General features: G+C 34.8%; 1 protein-coding gene across 2 annotated transcripts in view; it reads right to left on the bottom strand.

Annotated features, from left to right (window-relative positions):
* LOC145687694 (MAM and LDL-receptor class A domain-containing protein 1-like) overlaps window positions 1-24008 on the bottom strand; it is a 120746-nt gene that overhangs the window by 20350 nt on the left and 76388 nt on the right. For both annotated transcript variants that reach the window (XM_081761151.1, XM_081761152.1), the window contains exons 3-13: window positions 23362-23386; window positions 22069-22224; window positions 20725-20854; window positions 17320-17488; window positions 16398-16574; window positions 14337-14493; window positions 11896-12080; window positions 6195-6279; window positions 4543-4713; window positions 4193-4301; window positions 285-468 (exon numbers count right to left, since the gene is read on the bottom strand). In XM_081761151.1, the coding sequence (XP_081617277.1) occupies window positions 285-468; window positions 4193-4301; window positions 4543-4713; window positions 6195-6279; window positions 11896-12080; window positions 14337-14493; window positions 16398-16574; window positions 17320-17488; window positions 20725-20854; window positions 22069-22224; window positions 23362-23386 (1548 nt within the window). The remainder of the gene's footprint in view (window positions 1-284; window positions 469-4192; window positions 4302-4542; window positions 4714-6194; window positions 6280-11895; window positions 12081-14336; window positions 14494-16397; window positions 16575-17319; window positions 17489-20724; window positions 20855-22068; window positions 22225-23361; window positions 23387-24008) is intronic.

A 24008-nucleotide genomic window follows, 5' to 3' on the forward strand; every position in this document is an offset into this window, starting at 1 on the left:
CTTTTTAAACAAAAGAGATTCAATTATATATATATATATAAAGTATATTATAGGTTTCTGTATTCATAAAATTGTGGTGTTGCTATCAACTAACGTGTCAATACAACTGCTTCTATAGTTGGTTTAAATAGTAAATGTTGATTGAAGTGAATAAGCGAAACTATCTACAAACAAAATAGTTCAATGTAACACAATGATCCAATCTACTCACATTAAAATCTAAAAGCTTCACTTGTTCTTACTTGACAAATTTCATTAATTTTAATGGAACATTTTCTACTAACCTGGTACTCTGTGTTTTCCTGTATAGCAGCTTGAGCATATCTCCATTCAGGTCCCTGGTGATTATACAGCTTCCATATTGGTGTAAGAACAGGAACTTGGTTGCGATCAACTGTTCTAATATAAACTCCGATAGCTCCTAGGCTTGGCCCAGTATTATCTATGAATGGTTCATTCAGTACGTACCTTTGAAAATATATTTAAAATTATACTAAGCACAAATGAACTATCTCTAGATATAATGGTATTTATTTTAAGTTAAAATACAGCGTAAAGTAAATGTTAAAATAAGTGTCATTAACCTTTTCTCAAACAAATGTTGAAAATTGCCAGTATAGAGTGGATAAATAATATTAATTTAGGAACAGTAAATGAAGTAGTATTCATTTGGAAATGTACAGGCTTGCAATAAAAGTTCCCAAAATTAGTATATTTGGAATATATCATAGATAACTATAATTACAATAACTGTTTGTAGCATGAAAGTTTAACAATTGATAGGACAATAATAGTTTCATTGCTTGGTAACGTTTCTTGATGTCACGAAACGGATAACGTAACACCCTTTATTGTTTCTCGATCACCACAGAGGTATCACGAACGCGAGACAAAGTCTGACAAGGGAACCTTCGAAAATGTTAGTTGCAGTGAAAGATATGGCCTATGCCAATTGAAAGAGCTGTAACAGAGATGAGCATTCCCAAAAAATTAGCTGCCCATAGCAATAGGTTAAAGAAATATAAGGGGTGGAAGTTTGGGAAACAGCAAGGTTGGACAAGGGGGAAAAGTGAAAATTCCGCAAAAAAGGGGGGCACGGCAAAATATAACGCTGACAAGAGATGTATAGAAAGAGACTTGCCACAATAGGGAACAAATGAAGGCCACCAGTGGGGTTAACAGTGTTGCCAACTGCAATGAAAAGTACATATTTTGCAAAGAGCACTATATGAAGTGAGTGCAATATTCAGTGTCATGTAGAACATAAGATATGACGTGTATAATCAGTGGTTCAATCTAACAAATAAAATAGCAAAAACAGAAGTACGAAAAATACGGAAAAGACGGAGTTGCCCATAACGCGCCACATTTGATCACGAGCTGTGCATATTAGAATAAACAAAACAAGAAGCACCGACTATGCAGAAAACCGACGTACCTAGAGTCGAAAAGAAAAACGAGTTTCGAAGTTGGCAACACTGGCCATGAACATCCAGATAGGTCTAATATAGTTAGGCCACTCGCTTCACAAAAAGAAAATTCCGGCAACAGGCATCATTCGGGATGCATCAATGCTAGAGTGATTGAGGCAATGTCAAGTCGGGGAACATGAAATGGTTGGGATGAGCCAACAACCGATAATAGAAGTAAACATTATGTCATGGTTGGGTCATATGTGGGAATATACAGGGTGTCCCACCAAACTTTGTGACCTGAAAGATTTGCGAAAGGAACAAAAATGTGACGGATCCAGTTGTGCAGGAATGTACCAATGTCAGGGGATGATAAAAGTCTGTGAGAAGCAAGTGCCCCCAGGATCCCCATCATAGGGCCCCAGGAGCCAACTTCAAACTTTCAAATGGCAACAGGGACCGAGTGGTACCTTTCTCTATAGATCATGGAATGTGCAACAACACATATAGGAAACATTTGCTATATGAAGCATGTTTTTCAATATGGCCGCCACAAATATATGTTGTGTCTTAACATGGCATCGAACATTGTGATCTCAAATTGCTGCAAAGCGAAAAGAGATGTTGCAAATCCAATTGCACAGGAATGCACTCATGTCGAGGGCCAAGAAAACTTTGTAAGAAGCAAGTCCCCCAGGGTCCCCATCATAAGGCTCGAGGGGTCAACCGCAACATTTCAAATGGGAACAGGGGGTGGATGATATTTCTCTGGATAGATACAACACCGGCTATAAGAAACATTTGCCATATGAAGCACGAGTTTCAAAATGGTAGCCAAAAATGCATGGTAGCCAAAAATGCACCGAGCAGATATTTTTGGAGGCTATTTTGAAATCCCATACAGTAAATATTTCTGATATGCGTTGTTGCATATTCCATGTTTTATCGAAAGAAATATAACTCGACCGATGGTGCTATTTGAAATTTTGAAGTTGGCCCCTGGGAGCCTATGATGGGGGACTTGGGGGCACTTGCATCTACATAATTTTGTCGCCCGCTGACATGGGTACATTCCTAGACAACTGGATGTGTCACACTTTTTTCGCTTTGAAACTATTTCAGTCGCAGATTTAGGTGGGACACTCTGGATATATCATATAGGCGGTGATAGTACTGCAGACAGCAACACACAGCAGATCAGGCCTTTGATTATGTTTGATTTCTACAAGTGTGGATATGTGATAGAAAGACCACCAAAGGTTCCGACACCTCTAGAGTACTGTTTCGAGACATTCACAGGCGATCATTGTACCATGTGTGACGGATTGGCAGTATTCCGCTGTGCTCACTGCAAATGTATCTTCTGTTTGGACAATTGTCCCATCGAACAATTCCACGTACAATGTGGACGAGCATGTACAAATGATGCGAAGGCTAATGCCTGTGGCCGGAATTTTCTTTTTGTGAAGCGAGTGGCCTAACTATATTAGAATTGTCTGGATTTTCATGGTCAGTGTTGCCAACTTTGGAACTCGTTTTTCTTTTCGACTCTAGGTACGTCGGTTTCCTGCATAGTTGGTGCTTTCTTGTTTTGTTCATTCTAATATGCACAGCTCGTGATCAAATGTGGCGCATTATGGTCAACTTCGTCTTTTCCATATTTTTCGTACTTCTGTTTTTTTTTCTATTCTCTTTTCTTAGATTGTACCACTGATTATACATGTCATATCTTATGTTCTGCATGACACTGAATATTGCACTCACTTCATATAGTGCTCTTTGCAAAACATGTACTTTTCATTGCAGTTGGCAACACTGTTAACCCCACTGGTGGCCTTCATTTGTTCCCTGTTGTGGCAAGTCTCTTTCTATACATCACTTGTCAGCATTGTATTTTGCCATGCCCCCCCTTTTTTTTGCGGAATTTGCATTTTTCCCCCTTGTCCAACTTTGCTGTTTCCCGAACTTCCACCCCTTATATTTCTTTTCCTATTGCTATGGGCAGCTAATTTTTTGGGAATGCTCATCTCTGTTACAGGTCTTTCAACTGGCACAGGCCACATCTTTTACTGCAACTATCATTTTCGGAAGGTTCCCTTGTGAGTTCAAAATTAGCAGTGTAAACATATTATTGTACTGTTTCTGCTCAGAAATTACAATAATAATGTTTCAAATAGTGAGCGCAAAAGTACTTTGAATTAGGTTTTTATGTTTTAAGTTCTTAAGCAACATCAAGACCTAGTATAACGTGGGCTCCGAACCACGATCGGGGATTGAAACACGATCGTGGGTTAAACCACGACCGGAGATTGAGCGGAAATTGAATTCTTGTCAAATCAACTCTTACAGTATAGATCAATTTCCCCCCACACTATCTCACCTACAAGAGAACTGAATTGCGTATAATGCCATTCCACTGGTCCCGGCTTGTATGTATTTCAGTAAAAATTTTATCGTCATTCCCAACGACTTTGTGAATGTTGGTAAATAATTATAGCTACCAAAGAAAACTAGTTTGAAAAAAAGTATAGTGTTAACTAGTTTACTGTATATTGTTTACATATTAATAATACAATAATAAATAATCATATAGGTGAAACTTTTTAAGACTACCTCGTAATATGCTACTGACAAAGCATTTACAATAGGCTTATCATTTACAAAATTTCCAGAGAATTTGTTGGGTGACTATGGCTTATTTTCGAATCTGTTTTTAAGTGTAAACTATACCTGAAGTAATGTAGTTGGTATATTTTTAAGTGTAAGTTTGGAGAACTTACCAAAACGAGAGACATCGTGGTAAAAACTCTCCTTTGAAATGACGTGATCTAAACCATGCTCTGCTCCCAGGGCGAAGTACATTAGTTCTTGCCAGAATCATGAAGAATCCTGAAGCCAAGAAGTAAAGTCGTAGAAATTTATTTCGTTTTTAAAAGCTGCACGGCACAAATATTAAAAAAAAATAGTAGAAAAAGCTATACCAGTAAAGCTACTTTTCGAACTTCCATAAGAAACCAGAAAATTTTTTGCCTGCAATTAAGCCAGTGTAAATTATATTTTAAATTTACATTTGTAGATGTAGAACAAATAATTTTGAAAGTAGTAATTTATCATTTGTATTGTAACAAACCTTTTTCTGTCCCAAGTGTGTGGTCTTGTGCTGGTTGTCTGATGGATTGACCAGAAACTCTGTCCCATTCTATGTCGTCCAATCTCTCGCGAACTCCAACATTTCCCCATCCACACTCATCCACTTCAAAGGTGCAATCTCCTGATGATGGAGCCGCAACTTGCGGAGCAGCTATATGCAATATACGAATTAAGTGAAACACAAACTCTTGAAGATTAATACTACGTAAATAATTAATTTTATAAGGTTATGTTACCCTACTCAAAGATGCAGAATTTTCATTTGATTATATTTGAATCAAAATAGTGATAGAATTTTTATTCGTGTTAAATATCGAAAGCTGACACTACATAAGAAAAAAATATTTTATTAGTATTATTAAACTTGAAACATAAATTTTTCATGACTTATAGTATTTACTAATGTTACTTGATTTCAAAATTTTATTTACATTACTCGTATACTAAGGTTGTAAAAATGAACTAAATATGTATTGTAATTAAAGAAACCTTGAGAGTTGTGTGCGATTGTGCGATATAATCTCCAAAACTACTCAACCGGATCAAATAACTTTTTAACCAGGGGAGAGTTAGTTTTATGTAAATGCTTATAGATTACTTTCATGCTTTTACTTTATTAAACTGATCAACCTAATAAAGATGGAGCAAAGTGCACAAGAAACTAATTACTAGATGAGAAATCTTACTATTATTGCACTGTTATTTTCAATTCTTTGATATAGACATGCAATTTGGTATTAGGGGCTACTTGCTTCAAAAAGTAAATACACACACCATTACTTGTTAATTTAATATCGCGGATGCAGAGTTAGTGGTAGATATTTTGATCTGCTGGATATAAAAAGAATGAAACTTGTTACATTGGGCTTATCGACTAATAGGATAGGAAAATATAATTCATTTACATTATTTTTATTACTCCACAAAGAGTGCGAGAGTAGAAGAAACAAGTTTAATACTATGGACGCAAAGGGAGGAAGAAAAAAAATATGCTAAGCACTTGATTAGGATTAGATGGAAACACGAATTATATGAGGAATACAAAGATATGTACATAATAGAGGGGCTAACGGTAAGAAGATTAAAATGGGCGAGACATATGAGTAGAATGCAGGAAGAAAGAACTCCTAAGAAGATAATGAATGTTAGGTTCTCTAGAACAAGATTGTAAGAGAAACCAAGAAAGATGTGGAAAGATAACATATGTAGTGACGCATGATTGATTATGGGGATACTAAAGTGGAGAATAGCAGCAAATCTAGCAGAATAAAGACAAAAACTTAAGAAGACCAAAGTCCATTTGAGGTTATAGGGCTATGCAGAGAGTTAAAACAAAGAAGTGACAATGAGCTGGAGATATTGCAAGAACAAATATTGATTGCTAAATAAAATCAAAGATACGAAGATACAAGAGACTACCAAAGAGACGTTTTCATTGGCGTGGCGAAATAATGATAGACTGAATAGCAAGGAAACTAATTCATTAAGATATCGTAGTTGTTTATGAAAAAGGGGTGGGAGGATCTAAATTTAACAGTAATGATTATGGAAAAATATTGGAAAATAAAATTTTGACCAAATTAAAACATTTTTCCAATAATCCATTTTTGTTCAAAAAATATTTTCACTTACTTGGACAACTTCCAAGCATAAACGATATATCATCTATAGCGATATCTCCAAGGTTATTCTTCCCGATTTGCCCAAGTATAACAATCTGAAAATAATAATATATTTAATCATAAGAATAAAATATATATTTTCAAATTAAAATTTGCATGTGACAAACACAGGACCAAGACAATTTTCTAACCCGAAACTTTTTTTTTGGCGAATATATTCATTGAAAAGAAATGTACTACATGCTTGTACAGAATAAAATTGGTAACATTATTTTAATGCAGTGAAAAGGTTTGCTTCGAAGTTTTATTTTAATACTTCAAGTAAGAAAATGTTTTGTTTCGACGACGTGCCTTAAAGTTAAACTAAACGTGCTTAATACAGAAATACAAAACGAAAGGAACGATGTTTTGGCATACTACACACCGACAAATGATGTGTTAATGAAACTAAATTTTAAAACAGAACAGTGTGTGGTTCCAGCATGACTACTACTTTAGCGTGTTACTTCAACCCGAAGAGTCCGATGTTGCGGTTAACGCAGTCCACAGAGCAGGTGCTGGACGGTGTGAAAATGACATCGTGGCGGTGTTGAAGAACTAGATGAATACGAAGAAACACGGATAACCAAATAGAAACAGTGACACGGTGTTCTTTTAATAAACAGGGTGTATCAGACCACCCGTCCCAGCCACTTTTCGCGATTCGTAGTGCACGTAGATACTTCAAACAAAAAATTGAATGAACAAATCGTATGTAAAAAATCAAATGGTGATACTTTCATATCCAGTGGCGTAGCGGAAATATTTTCACGGGATGTCAACTTCAAAATTTTAAATGGAAAGTGGTATCAATTTCAATTTGTTTGGATATATTATTGAAAAAGAAAGAACTTTTGCAGGAAACACTTTTTCTTAAATTCTACGATTTTGCATCTATGTCTTATTTATTGTTTAATTTATTGTTTACTACAGAACAAAAGCTTTAAGAGGGGCGCTCTGAAAGTCGTGAGCAATATTTCTTCACAACCGTGATCTTTATTTGTAAGTGAAACCAAATATATCGTCTCAATCTATAGACCTTTCCTTTCCTTTTCTACATAGTCTCCATTCTTTTGCGCACATTTTCCCCATCGTTCTCCAAGTTTGAAAGTACCCTTGCGATAGAATTCCGTTCCAGCTGTCCACAGACTGACGCACTGCTTGACGAATGTCTTTATCGATAGCCTCGCATCTGTTCCTTCACAAAACCGAAAAGATAGTAGTCGGGAGGTGCCCTAGGGAGGATGTGGAAGTGTTTTCCACCCAAATCTCCTGATCTGCTCCATAGTGGCACGCGCATTATCCTATTTAAGGATGATCTTCTTTCCAGGGCGCTTATCACGCAAGGCACGACGGAGCTTCAAAAGTGTCTGGATGTAGCGGCCAGAAATCATGCTTTGTTCAGGCTCAAGAAAGTGAACCAGACCACAACCCTGTGCATACCAAAGACGCTCCCTATAACTTTTCCTATCGATTGCAATCCCTTGGCTTTCTTCGGTGGTGAAATCAATTGGTGCCATTCCATACTCTGTCGTTTTATTTCAGTTTCATAATAATGGAACCAGCCGTCCAAAGGTCATCACCTTCATATAAAGATCTCTGAAGAAGGGTTTGGGCAATGGTTAGTCCCTGACGTTTGTGGCCCTCGGTTAATAACCGTGGGACCCAACGGACAAAAACCTTCCGATAACGTAACCTGTGAATCATTTCTTGCACCGCACTATGTTCAACACCAATTTTTGCAGCGATATTATTCACAGTGATAAGTTTTACCCCTATCTCCCCTAATCAGCTCATCAACCTTTACCTTGTTGCGTTTCGTTTAGGCATTTCGAGAGTGCGTGCTGCGTGGCTGATGTTCGATAATCGTGTTTCCATTATTAAAGTGTTTCACCCATCTCCTAACACCGCTATCACCCATGCACACATCTCCATAGGCACGCTGCAGTCTGCGGTGAATTTCAGAAGCAGATTGGACCTCTTTAACAAGAAATTTAAACAGCACGGTGTCGAAACGAAACATCGCTGCAGGTTATTTTGGAAATCCTGTTTGTGGTTACGTGCTAGCAAAAAACAGCGTCAACGTCTGGAAAGAAAGAAACAAATGTCTGTAGATTGAGATGATATACTTGGTTTTACTTACAAGTAAAGATTACGGTTGTGAAAACGTGTTGCTCATAGAGTAGTTATATAGTATAAGAGGTTTCAGCTGCTCTTCCACTGAAACTGTGGAGACCGTGGCACCACCACTCAAGGAAGTTGGGTTCTACGAACTATTAAAAACAACAACGAATCAAATCATTCAGAGCGCCTGAGTCTGATAGAATTAGAAAATGATGCACTTAGCTACTGCCAGTAGCATACGATACAGTCAGTTACAACTCTAGCCGGTAGTGTCGCAGAATCACTTTCGTTGCAATGTGGGAAAAAGTTAATTCCCATTAGTTATATAGGAAGTAGTTCATTAGGGTAATCAATGATGTTGCTTACGACTTTCAGTATGCCCCTCGTAATTAGCAGTTACTTTAAAAGAACACCAGATAACACATGTTCTGCATTGTTGTTGAAAATTCTTTATATCATACAGTGTCAAACGTTATGACATATCTGTACATATCTGTACGTATCAACAAATCAAAACAATATTGCAGGACTGTATAGTTTGAATTGCGGGGTCGGAACCAATTCAAAATAGAAAAGAAAAAAATCACTCATGGGTTTTAAGTTAAACTACGTATGAAACAAATTTGATCTAAAGTATCAGCAATAAAACATAAAACAAAAATTAAAATTTAAAAGTTATGAAATTATTGCCCCTCTCCCGGGTTTCTTAACGGGTTACCTAACTTATGAAAACGTTTGAACAAAAATCACTTTTCACAAAATTTGCACAAATAATTGTTCAAAAATAGTACAAATAAAGTGAAGGTAAAAAATACAATAAATAACATGAACTGCAAATTCTGTACATTCTTCCCAAAATATCATACTTGGACAAAATAAACTAACAATACATGTTCAAAGGATCGTCCAGTACTTGCGATGCACATGCGAATGCGTACCTGGACATTGTTGACTGCTCTTAACACTTCATTTGGACTTAGTGCACGGCAGACATTACGGATCCTCTCCATCATGTCCTCTCTTGTAGTAGGACGGTCTTGGTAAACCAGCTCCTTGACACGTCCTCTAAAGAAAAAAATCAAGCGGAGTCAGGTCCGGTGAAGGAGCTGGCCAGGAAACCGGCCTCCTCTTTCGATTCACCTGTTTGGAAATAAACGTTCAACAGTTTGTCTGGCAACTCTTGCAAAATGAACAGGGCAACAGTCTTGTTGTATCCATATCATTTCACGAGTTGCTAGTGGGACATCTTCCAAGAACTCACAAAGAACATGTGACAAAAATATATAGCGTATTCTACCCCTGTCAAAGTACCTTCGAAGAAATAGGGACCGATTATTTGGCCTCCCACTACACCACACCAGACGTTAAGTATCCAGATATATTGGTTGTCAACTTCACATACCCAGTGAGGATTCACGCTGGACCAGTAGTGAGCGTCGTGTATTTTGACATCTCCATTACTCTTGAAGGTTGCCTCATCCGTCCACAGAATGTTCTGGTGAAAACAGGGGTTCCTGGCGTTCATCCACTGATAAAACTCCAGACGGTTATGGAAATCTTGTTCTCGGAGTTCCTGATGCAGGTGAACATGCTAAGGATGCAACGAGTTATTATGCAGAATCCTCCAAAGAGTCATGTGGCTCATAGCACCATCAGTGGCTAATTGTCTTATCGATATTTGGCGATGCATATGGACTGCGGCAAGGATGTCGGGAGACCGATTATCCTGAACACGGCGTTTGATCTGTTGAGGTTTGTTGTGATGAGGTTGAACATGCCCAGTCCTCTTCACACGAAGTGCCAAGCACCGAAATACTTTTCTCCACTGCCGAGCACGATCGGGAAACCGTTCACCATATTTTTTGTTTGATGCGTTTACGTGCACTACGAGCCGAGAAAAATGTCTGGGACGGCTGGTCTTGATAGTAGCAATTCAAGAACAAATAACAATCTTAGATGCCAAACAGTAGACTTTAGCGAAAATTGTTTCCTATAAAAGTTGTTTCTTTTTCAATAATACTTCTAAAGAAGTTGAAATTGTACCACTTTCTATTTGAAATTTTGAAGTTGACACTCCGTGGAAATATTTCCGCTACGCCACTGGATACTAAAGCAACACCATTTGATTCTTCGCATTTGATTTGGTCATTTACTTTTTCGTTTGATGTGTTTACGTGCACTACGAGCCGAGAAAAATGCCTGGGACGGCTGGTCTTGATAATAGCTATTCAACAACAAATAACACTCGTAGATGCCAAACCGAACACTTTAGGGAAAATTATTTTCTATAGAAATTGTTTCTTTTTCAATAATAGTTCCAAAGAAATTGAAATTGATACCATTTTCCACTTGGAATTTTGAAGTTGACATCGCGTGGAAATATTTCCGCTACGGCACTGGATATGAAAGTATCACCATTTGATTTTCCACATACGATTTGGTCATTTTTTTTGTTTGTTTGTTTGAATTTCTACGAGCCGAGAAAAATGCCTGGGACGGGTGGTCTGATACACCCTGTATACTCTCTGCTGTACATAACATTCAATCGCGCATTGTGAACGCAATCTTTTGACATAATGATATCGATAAATGTATTATTTATAAGTGGCCAGTCAAACCTTTTATTTGCTAAGAAGAATGTCTTAGCAAAGGTAGCACAGTCAATTCAAATTGTTATACAGCAGAGAGATACACGTATACTGTAATTTCCACCGTGGGTATTGCCATGAAGAACGTAATAAACTCTGGTATAAGCAATTTTTCATTAAACAATTTACAAGAGCTAGGTTACTCTTGGAGGATAATAAAAGTGGGAGAATGGAACATTTGTTTATCAAAAACTTGCCCCAGTCATTTTTCACAGAATCGTCTCAAAAGAATTCACCCCAATTTTTATCTGAATTTTTCTAAGAGATATGCTTATGTCATGCTATAGAGTTTTTAATGAAATATTGATTCGTGGTAAATAAACAATATCATTAGAGTCGTTTTCGGAAAATCGTAATTTTTATTTTCATGCTTCAGTAACCCACCATTATTTTGGGGTGTAGGAAGAAAATTTGATCTCTCTTGTTGATGAATTCTATAGAAAAAATAAAACCTAAAATTTTGTCTGGATACATTAAACGGTATGAATTCTAGGTGATTATACATACATTGGAGACGATGGACGAATCAACGAACGGACAGACAATTTTTTTGTATGTAAGACGTGTAAATCCGTTGAAAAAAATGAAATATTTGAGTTTTATGTCCCACTGTTATACCGGCTAGGCTAAAGGAGACGCTGATGATGAGAAATGAATGAAAATGGTGGAATGAAGAAAGTGGAAGGAAACGGGAGAATACCGAGAAAACCTACGCACATGACATTTGTCCATCACAAAGTCCACTTGGCGCGAGCTGGATCGAACCAGAGACCGCACGCACCAAAGTAAATCCGTTGAAATATCGAGTTATGCTTTCATCATGATCACCATCGTCTCCCGAAAGGAAAAAATAACATAGTAATAAAATTTATTATGATATTACTGTACAATAATACATACTTGAAAAGGATTCGCTGATGCTACAGGCACCTCAGCTTGGTACCACGCGTTTCCAGCTTCACCAGATAGAGTCCAAATCACTTGCTCCTTCTCTTCTCTTACGTCACTAAGCAGTATGCTCAATGTTCCAATTCCGTTGCCATACATGTGAGTCCAGAATCGCATACACAATGGTGTATCAGGAGCTGAAACAACCGACTATGTCACAATGCACTTAAATGCTTAAACATACATGAAGAAAACAAATTTTATAACGTTATTTGGGTATTATATGTAATTTATATTAGAAAATTTGATACTATGTTAGGAATACACATTTAGTTTCATTAATTTCTTAACAGTATGTATTTTTACTTTAATTAATTAGTGTGTTTATTCTTGAAATGTGAAGAAAACCGCTACAGCTCGTTTTCGAGAAAATTACAAATTTTGACTTCCAATGTCTATTACATTACTCTTATTTTTGGATATAGAAGCACATGGTGTTTCAAAATGAATATCGGGGATTTTGACTTTGTACTATTTATTACATTTAACATACAATTACAAATAATACATCAAATGAAAAAGAATGCAAACAGTGTTTGCTAAAAGTGTTCAATTTGAACATCATTCGTCACACGGCGCACATCGAGTCGATAGGTGAGAAAGGCGTATAAACTTTCCGCAGGGATATGGCACAAAACATATTCAATTTAGGGGTGTGTCGTTGCAAATGTAGGGATTTGCTCACCCCCAGATGCGAACATTATGAGCGTTCACGTCGCCACTTAGCTGAAATGTCGATTCATTACTGAAGACGACATTATTCAGAAAATCTTCAATAACATTTCATTTGCAAACTTGGCACGTAAAACGTAGTCTGTAGGCTTTAGAGTTTGTAGCAACTGCAAACGATAAGGACGTAGTTGTAACAGTCTCCTTAAAATTCTCCACACAGATGGTTGCACTATAACTACGGATTCAGTCTTTTCAAAATGTAATACAGAAAAGTCTTTCTGTTCACTAATCGCCATCTTTGCTACTAGCGCTTTCTAACGGCAGACAGACGAAACAGTGGATGCGTATGCGTGCATACAAAATTGTTTGATTTTACGTATTGATGTATTATTTATAATTGCAAGTTAATTGTAATAAATACTACAAACCCTTAAAATCCCGATATTCGTTTTGAAACACCCTGTAAATTAAAAAAAAAAACTACGAAGTGTGTGAGTCTGTTGAGATATGGAAATTGTTTTGACAACTAAAATATTTTTTTCGCCTTTATCGTCATCTGAAACTAAATAGGAAACTAAAACCTGATATAAATATATAAATAGAAGTACCGTCAGTATTTCATGTCCTTAAATTAAACCTCTCTTCTTTTTGTAACATTGATTATTTGAAAAATAATTTATCAGGAATATTGAAGTCCTTAACATCGAAATAAATTCAGGCCAAGCACACTGTTAATGAGGTACTAACAAAGGGATATTTCTATTTGGAGTGTTAAAGATCGATACACTAAAGTTTATCTGAGCTGCTTTTTTTTTTTTTAAGTAGTAGTACCAAGGCAATCTTTACCTAGCAGATATGGTAGCACCGAACCGACTGACACATTTACACATTTCAAACTTGAATATTGCGTAGGTGTAATAACAGGGGTTGATTGGCGGGGTGGGAACCGAAAGAGGAACCTTTTTTCTTTCTTTTCTTTCTTTCCTTTTTCTTTTTTTTTTTTTTTTTTTTTAGATGAAACTTCAATGTTGTCGACATGGTAAGGTTCCGTCTTGGAATGCCATATTGGCTTGTGTGAAGAAATTTGAAGAGACTGGTAATGCACTTCTGACACACTTAGTTTCGTAATAAATACGAACTGAGGTAACACGATGCTCTGTGCTCCAATGCTCCATTGCGACTGACCATATAATGTGGCGCTCTTTCCTCTTTCGATTGCCATCCCGCCAACCATAAAATATTACGCTTGGGCAATATTCAAGTTTGAAATGTGCAGTTGGCTCAACATTACCCTGTATAAATATTCAGAGAATAAAAACACTCAAATTTAATGGAATCATGTTAAAACCTTGAATTTTTAATAGAGTTATATTTGAAAATGAAGATAACATATTGACCACAATGGATGCAAGTGTTTGCGTAAGTGTGCAACTAAAAATACATATGACATCGAGATGTGGGTCAAATATAGTGCTGCTACATTGACAAGTGGACATGTTGCGTGTGCAGGTTCTAGTAATTAACATTTAGAAAAAAAACATGACACATTTATGTTTTACAAATATTTAATGATGTTGTATTTCGCAGAGCAATATTCAATGTTAAGATAAGTCACATATCATTATAATACCTAATATACACTTCAAAGAATATTTATAATTCTCAATTAGTTTCCGGTATGTGCTGTTTTATAGTTGCTAAGTTTAATAGGAAACACTCACGTGTTGGATCAAATTCAGCACTTGATAATCTTGCTACATCCCCAGGACGTCGGGGAAAAGAAGAATCTATAAATGCATAACCTCCTTCCATTCCCCCATGCATGAAACTAGAGCGGTCTGTGGCTGGTCCTGTGGAAGGATTTCTGCTTCCTCGCCCCTAGAAAATGAAATATGAAGCCAGGTTTTAAAGATGGAAAGTATAAATATATGATCACTATACATTTTTTTTAAAGCCAACTGTATTGGTGGATCTTTCAGACAAATAAACATCTCAAATAAATTTATTATTATTTGTATAGCCCATAGAAATATAAATAACTCATAAACACTTCACTTGTTTATTGTATTGCGATTAAATATATCTCGCAAAAGAAACCAATTAGAAATTCTCACAAAAATCAACAGAGACTGAAGTGAACAGTAGACGGGATAAGACTAAAAACTATTTATTATACTGCCATCTAGGAGTGACACTTCTAAATATTAGTCACATCTCCTACCAACGAGGGGAGGGGTACTTTGTGCCCACCAACTTAAAATAGCAAATTTTATTAGACACTCTAACGTCCAATTTGAACCACCGTAAGGCATTCGCTTAAGCTAAACGTGTTGGGTAATAACATACCATATTATCTTACAATTTTAAAGAAACGATTAGAAGAGTAATTACAAAAATATGCTGTGGTGGGCACAAAGTGTCGCTTCGTTGGTAGTCCGAGGGTTAATATATTTTGTAAAATGGTTAAAAATGTTAATTTGTTTTAGTATGGTTCATTTTTGTCATGTCCCTAAATGAATATCGTAAATAGTATTGGCTATATGTTCAAATTCTCTAGGCACACACACAAGCCTTAACTAAGATAATTAAAATATATAACCCTTGTCGTGTTTCATGCTATATTTGGTGACTTACGTAACTATTCAGGACTATGAAATTTTTGTATACAACACATTCATTCGATAAAATTTCATTGCTATCGTTGGATTTCTACTTAAGTTATTGCTTTCTTTTTGTGTTTGGAGTTCCTATCTTAGAATTCAGTAAATAAACAGGTAATAATTATAATTTATCCAACTAAAACTATTTAAAATATGTTAGGTTACAATTTGAGAGATAAATGGCTGGGTAGACCTTGTGCTGTTTATAAAGAAAGCAAGGAATTTACTGACTTAAGAAAATCCACTTCATTCGTTATCTTGTACATTATGTTAATGACATTTACACTAGAGTGTGATAAATATTAGAGCACATGGAAATTCTTAATGTTTAATGCAAAGGCAGCGATGGTATTGTTAATAGTTGCGTGCTTGCACATAGTCACTAATTATAAAATTATACAAATGTAGCTGGGTTAAAGGAAAGCCCACCAAGGTTATAAAATCAATAGACCTTCAAAACTAATAGAGCTAGTTGCAGAAGTCACGCTAAGTATTGTCTAGAAGGTCGCCTTTGACGTGCTTGAGATGCGTTATAAATCTGCTAGAACAGGACGCACGGAATAAGCAGCTCAGTGGGTAGATAACTCCATGAATATTTTATAAGAATTCCCTGACGAAGAAAAAATGTACGGGAGAACGCAAATTTTAGGTTTTGCATTTCCATATTCATGCATTATCTCCTCCGGATCTGTTCTTTCTGAAGTTGAATCTGTTATACGTAAGAGTTTTTTTTTTTAAACATTAGGTATTCACTGTTTTAATATTTTGTGAGTGGGCGCTTTTACGGCTTTTTCTATTCTTTTAGCTTCGAAAACTCCGTTATACACGCCCAACTAGAGACTTAAAATATAGAACTATTTTCATAATATGATATTCATAATTTATCTTTGACTAAATGCATTATATTTCTTAAGTTTTCCTCTCTCTCTTTCGTTACAGAACAAATAATTCCATCATTTTATTATTAATAGTACAAAACAAAACGTGCCAAAGCAATAGTATTATACTTTCTTATCAATATATACTTTTATCAATCCAATGTACTTTGTACGGAAATTTGTTTTTGATTGCAACAGAGGGAAATCACTTTCAAGAGAGAGAAACAAAGAAAGACGAAATTACCAGAATCCAATCAAAATCGTCATTTTCGTCATTTGTCCATCCACAAAAGCCCCCTTCAAAAGTACAATGTCCTCGGCACTCACTGCCAGCTTTCAGGGCAATATTATCAACAGCAATGAATCCTCGGTATTTCCTATAAGGGTCTCCTGCATCTTTTGCAATACCTTCAAACACAATCTAAAAGTAAGAAACAAAACAAAAATAAAAATAGAAATTATACAATCATATATTGTTCAATTTCCTTGTACTGAGTATTTAGGTGAGGTGTAAATACTTGGACATTAGAATAATAAATTATTTACACGTAAATAGAGAAAAAAAATCATGAAATATGTTAAGAAATTTAAGATCTAAAAGGCCCTGTGCAGAGTCGTTTTTGCAGCTGCATTAAGACCTTGACTAACGCGTGATGTGATCTTCCGTATTTAGAAACACGTTAGTGAAGATAACTTTTTATATCAAAAAAGGTCAGTCACAACTTTTTCGCAGAGTTGTCCAAGCAAAACAAGAAAAATCAACATAAGAGAGATCTATTATTTTTTACTTTGATTTTTTGTGTTGTGTTTGGATAACCCTGCGAAAAACTCGTGACTGATCTTCTTCGATGTAAATGGTTGTTATCTTTACTTACACGTTAGTAAATACGGAAGATGGCATCACGCGTTAGTCAAGGTCTTAATACAGCACTAAAAACGAACCTCACATAGGGCTCAAAATTGTTAAATATTAAGGAATTATCTAGACTTAAATATATATATATATATATATATATATATATATATATATATATATATATATATATATATATATATATATATATATATATATATATATAAATTTATAGATACATTTATAAAAGTTAAAAATTTCATAGATATTAGATTTTGAAACTTGTTAGGATTTTGAAGTTGTTAGTTTTTACCTGGTGATCGCGGTTATATGTATAAAGTAGTTCTGCCAACATCCAATTGTTATTTGTTGGATCTCTTGTTCCCCACAGAACACGATCAAAGGACCCCGGGACACCATCCTCTGTTACAGGATGTAACAAAACTCGAAGACCTGCGGCGCTCAATCCATCCATGGAAAAACTGCGTTAGTAACAAGAAGTATATATTTAAGAATTTGATAATTTAAAAAGGTAAATTTTTGCATACATTTAAAAATATATTAAAGATTTTCTCACATACTTTAGATTTTATTAAGCAGAAAATAACATTGAGAACTAAGAAGATAGCCTAAATTATGTGATAGTGCAGAGTAAATAGTGTTTTGAGTTAGCAAGAGAGAGATAAATTTATTTATACATACTTCTGAGATTTATGGGCTAAAGCCTGTTACGTGCAAGGGATGACGTTCCCCGGCAAGCATACTATTCGGGAAAGGGGAAGGAAGGAAGCACCCATGAACGTGTGTATTAGGTACCATTCCGCAATATGCTTGGTGTGCATGAGAAAACTCACTCAAGATAACTGGCCTGAAAAAGCTGTTACATCTTTCAGACCTAATGGCTCCACCGGGAATCAAACCCAGGACCATTGACACAGAAGCCGAGAGCGTTAGCTACTACGCTACGCGGGATCACGAGAGAGAAAAGGAAATGAAATGAAATCTTTACGTTTTACCTCCCACGATTATGCCGGCTAGGCTAAAATAGACAGTGATGATGAGAAATGAATTAAATGGTGGAATGAAGAAAGTTGGAGGAATCGGGAGAATCCCGAGAAAACCCACGTACACGCGTTTGTCCACTACAAAGATCACTTGGCGTGAGCGGGGATCAAACCAAGAACCTCATCCACCAGAGGTGAACGCAGAACCACTGAGCTACAGCGGCCCCACTATGGGAGAGAGAGAGAGAGAGAGAGATGTGAATCCAGAACTTGGCTAAAGGAACTATACAAATCCATGAATTATTTTGTCTATTGTAAAGTGGATCAAGTGTGATAAGCGCTACTTTATCCAGTTTAAATTTAGGCCTTAAGGAGAGTCCTCTAGAGAAAGAAAAAAGAGGAAAATTATCTATAACAGACATTCAAAGTAGGAGCAACTGATCTAAGAGAAAATTAATTTTACAAGATGCTAGAAATAACTTCGTGTCATACTGTATCTAAACTAACTCGGGAGTATTTGAGTGGGTATTACTTTTAGAACGCAGATGAATAATATTTCTGCATTAAAAGTACACTACGCAATACTAGAATATTCTACTTAACTTCTTGTTAGAAATAAGTTGTAGCCTAAAAAATAGAGATATTATAAACTAAAATTGCATATTGTAATAGTTCTTTTATCCTTATTTTAACAGTATTCCATTTTTAATGAATATCCCACTTCATAGACTTTGCTCCAACTCTATGGGTTAAGGCAGTCAGGAATACAAAACTTGGTTCTCCTTAAAATAGTTTGCGGTGTATTTCATGTTCAGACTAGTGCCTTGTATCTTACAATACACTGAATTTTAATGTTAAGCATTAAACATTTATAAGGGAAATCCGTATTACATATTAAATAATTATTTAATTTCAACGAGAGACTTTCTACTTTCCAAAAGTATGTAATATAAGGAATATCATCTTTTTCAAGTTTTAATAACAAAATTGTACGTACAAGTATAACGTACAACAACTATTTGAAACAAATAAATAAGAATAGAAATCTTCCTTCATAAAACCTATTTTAAATAGTATAAAAACTACAAAGGAGTAACTATAAGTTGATGAATGATTCACTGTATTCATAATTCATAAGTTACTTTATATATAGCATACAAATGCATATATGAAAATATATGGCATTATATTTTCAATAAAATCATGGCCAAATCTCTTTCGCAGTTCAATATCTTATTCACAAATATATTGAAAATACCACCCATGAAACGAAATCTTTCAAAATCCTCTTTAAATATTCACTTCCTTCTTGAGCGTATAGACAACCACGAGAAAAGAGCTTCGAACTAACCTTGCCCTTAGAATTTTTTTTCTGACTTCTGAACACGAAATGACTTTGATGTCACGCTCTTCGACTAAGTTCAATACTCAAGGTGTTGAGTGCATTCACTTTCAATAATTGATTGTTACTTCCGTAACGTGAGATATTAAAGAACTTATTGAGCGTTCTACAAAAGAGCAAATTTTATTTTTAAAAAAAAAGATTGTGGTTTTTTAGACTAAGTATTTACTATACCAACAAAATAAAGTAGACAATAATGCTCAAAATAAAATTAAAGAGTAGGAAAATGTGTTATTAAGAAAGTAGAATATGTCTTCTCACTAGCTTTTAACTTTGGTTTTGTTTAAATAAAATATTCCTTGCCTTTTCTAATTTGGTATTTTTATCCTACTACTTCTAACAAGGGAACCTATCCAAGTGTAACTCTGATTTCGAGTCGAGACTATGGCCGTTGGATACCTTGTACTAAAAGAACATAACACGAAAAGGGACACATTCTCGATCGCAACCGTTGCAGAGATATAAGCGTGAAAAGTTAGAAATTGAGCTTCATACTATACATTACAAAGTCAGATTTCGGGTCAGATTTTTCGGAAACGGTTGGGTAAGGGAACTCAGCGAATACATATCAAATTTGTGTGGGGAGCCCAGCACCTTTTGAATGAAAAATTTGTGTCCAAGGGGCACTTGCAGGATCCCAGGCGGGGTCCAACTCAAAATTTGCAAGTGTTAAGTTTCAACATTTTATCTTATCTTGATTAGGAAAATAATAACGTTGCTGGTTTTTTGAAAGGTTGATTTTACCATAAAAGTCGTGGGGATCAATGTGACTCTTGTTTGTTATTGGCTGAAAGGCCAATTAAAAGTTAAACTTCTACACACACACAAAAAAAAAAAAAAAAAAAAACAAGAAAATTGATATCCAAGTTAGAGAAAACTTTGATTTTCCTGTACTTTTGCGATTTTCGTCCCCCATTTTGGACGAAATGACGATTAGGGAAAATCAAAATCCTTTGTCTGTCAGAACTTTGTGAGATAATTCGTTAGGCTGAACGAGGATAAGCCCAGATGATGCAAAATCTCTGGAAAGTGTTGTTTTCTTGATTTATACTTTATCAGTAATGCTTAGTGTACATTAAACTGTAATTGCATAAACATACAAGAAAATACTACACTTTGGCCAAATATGAATATGAAATAAATTCATATTTCTATCGAAACATATTCTTTTAACATCAAATTTAGCTTACAAAAAATTCTTCTCAGTCAAATTCTGAAATGCGTTTTCTGCCATAGTTTAAAACTGTCCATCTCTATTCCTTCCTTACGCATATTGGTGATGTTGAATTAACGATAAGGTATTTATACATACCTGAATGTACAGCACTTCCCTTCTGCACCAGTAGATTCCATTACTGGACTTTCGAAAAAGGCACTTTGTTCTATTCTTACATCATGCGCATCCTTCAATAGAAGGGACGTTTCAAAAAATATATATCCGCCTTAAAAGGAAAAGAAATAGAAAATGAATCTTTTACTTTTGCTACTACAGTATTCTTTGATTCATGACTTCGATCTTAATTACTTGAGAAGTAAAGTGAATTTGCAAATGTTATCATCTTTGTTGTTAAGCTTAAGCGTGTGTATATTCGAAGAAACATACATAAACATGTTTTCTAAATAAGTAGAGAAGGTAAAGGTCTATTAACCATAGAAATCCATAGGACAAAGGAAGAAAGAAGGATTGTTAGTCCAAAGAGCCAATTGTATAAACGATACACCTAATTTAAGTTTGAGCAAACATTCGTTTTGAAAATAGAGATTATTCTTAACTTTCTTCGCTTAAAAAAAAAAAAAGATGTTTAGATACGAACCTAGAACAAGGGGTAAGTTTCAATATTGAACAATTATTTCGGACAAGGATTTTAGTGTGTTTTGTTGATTAGTTAAAACACGACACTAACACGAGCTTTTCTCTAAGTAGCTTCAACATGTAACAGAGACCTAGCATCATTGTGAAATATCAAATAGCATATTATTTTAAATGCTTCAATAAAATTTTATGATAATTTGAAGAAAAAATAATGTAGGTCATAACAGCTGAGTTAGGTGGTATATGATTTCCTACAACATGCCAAGCATTCTTAAGAAAAAAAAAGAATACTGTCTACCAACCTCTGTTTTGAAGGTCATATTATCTTAACTGTATGTAGCCAATTACAATGCTTTGGGATGAATACAATTTACAACTGGTTAAAGAAAATTTGCATATGTTTGATTAAATTCCATCTATGACTAAGAGTGAACACTTTTCAAAGAGAGGTGATAGACTAGTTTTCTCTTCAAATGACTATAAATTGGTCTAAATCAAAATTTAGTACCTTTTATGTGTGAAAGCGATTTACTTTCTCCTTTTGTGTATAAAGAAATTTTTCATAAGGAAACATTTTATTTCATGTTACTAATATCAATTTCCTAATACAAACTACTGTGAATTGAAACTTGTTTGTAAAGAAAATTCCAATACAGAAAGTGCTATTTCTTTTAAAAAATCTAGGGAAACAATAAAGACATATTATTGCACAGTTCCACAACTTTTGCATTCAAATGAATTAATTTTGATGACTGTTGTTTTCGTTTCACTTTCAAATTGCTCAGATTTTGAATAATATTAATTTTTATTTTGAAGAAATTCGAAGTAACAAAGGAAACTTACCTCTATCGGCGTCGTCTGCATCGCTTGCATCTATTCTTGGACCTCCAAGCCAATTTGAAACAGTGCCGGTACCGAGTTCCCAATTGAGTTGGGTTCCATTTCTGTTTTGCCAGTCACACGTAAAAAGATCATTTTCTAGTCCAAAATCACAAAGTTCTAGTTTCCAAAAGAAATAATGTCATTACAATCTTTAAAAAAAAATCTATATACAAAATAAATAGACGAAAATATACACTTAAGATATACATGCTATATTACAAGTAGATTTCCTCACACATTTGATCAAAATTGTTATTCTATTCGAAAATAATAAAAAAAGAACAGTTTTATTACTATTAAAAGTAAAAAATATCCTTTACTTAGAAATAGATTAATCTCTAATCAAATGAATAAAATACAAGATTTTAAAATATTGGTAGTTAGACCACGTAGTTACCAATTGATGTGAATATTAAAAATTGTCCGTGATATTTTAGATCTTTTCGCCACCCTTTCTTAAACGACAAAAGACGCGGTAAAAATAACAGGCTAAACTGTAGAATGGCTCATAATAGAAAAAAATAATTGAGAGTAAACTTTTAAAAACTGCTTTGAAAACATTCTTCCGGCTCTTCACAATGTTCATGATGCCAAGGAGCAATTTTGTGCATACATATGAACTTGTGAGTAGGTGTTTTTACTACCTATGTGAAAGCTTTAGCGTAATGCTTTACAATTAATATTGATAGTTAAATTCATTGACACAGAACTCCCTTTCATGTTGTACAGATTGTGTAACTAAAGTAATTACACTTTCAATTTAACTAAAATCCTACTGCATACCATAGCATGCTAAGCTAAAAATAATTAAATGGATTAAGAGAGTTGAAAATTCGTCGCCACATAAATGAAACTCACACTTGGGTTCTATTATGATAAGCTAAGTTTGTATACTACAGCATTTAAAATTAGCTTATCGTACGCGCCTTTGGTATGGGAGATCCGGGTTCGATCCCCGGTAGTAGTCCAGGTTAAGCTGTAGATCTATGTCTCATATAGCCTAACTATTAAAGGGGACACTGAACTTCAATGTAAACAACTAACCAACTACACTTAATACACGATTTGTAAATATTTTGTTATTATTTATTCGTGATTGTTGTAAAAATCATGATTAGATTATACAAATCAATAAGAGCATAACACCTAAAGAAAGCTGTTACTAATACTAAATATGGAATTGAAATTTTAGAAGTTTAGATTCTAACTTACAGCTAGTATAAACTATTTGAATGGAGATTAAGATTTTCTTACCCGAATCTTGTCTTTTTACTCTGGGCTGAAAACAAAATACAAAAGGAAGTTTACATTTTCAGTAAAATCAACAAATCCATTGTGTTCTCAAAAGAATTATCAAGAATTATTTTTGAATCATTATAAAACATAAAAACACTTGGACATGGAAGTTATGTTCTCTACAAGTATGTTATTTTCGTATGTTCTCAAATAGAAAATATATGCTACTACTAAGTAAACAAATACTCATTAATATATATACTCTAATATAACTAAACAGTATGCTTTAATTAAAATTGAAGATTCCTTTCATACTAGGAACAAACAGTTTAAAATATAAGTTCCTGTTAGGAAAACAATTTTTGAATTGTTAACTTCAATAGAAATATTACAGCTACAATAGTATATTAGGACTATGATGAATGGTCTTAATGTATTGAATAGAAACAAGAACGAAACATGGAGAAACAGAGGTAATAAGGATTAGCGGGCAATGAGGATTATCAAAATTTCTCTGAAACAATATCCATAAATTCATTTCTGACACTAGTTGCAACATGGTCATAGTAACATTAAACATTGTGGCTAAAGACTTTAATCTGTCAGGCAGTGGTTAGTTAGTTAGATTTAAAGTTAACGTCCCACTCTATATGAGACGGGGACTT

Source organism: Thermobia domestica, chromosome 6 (genome assembly GCF_964235325.1).
Source record: "Thermobia domestica chromosome 6, izTheDome1.hap1.1, whole genome shotgun sequence".
NCBI lineage: Eukaryota > Metazoa > Arthropoda > Insecta > Zygentoma > Lepismatidae > Thermobia > Thermobia domestica.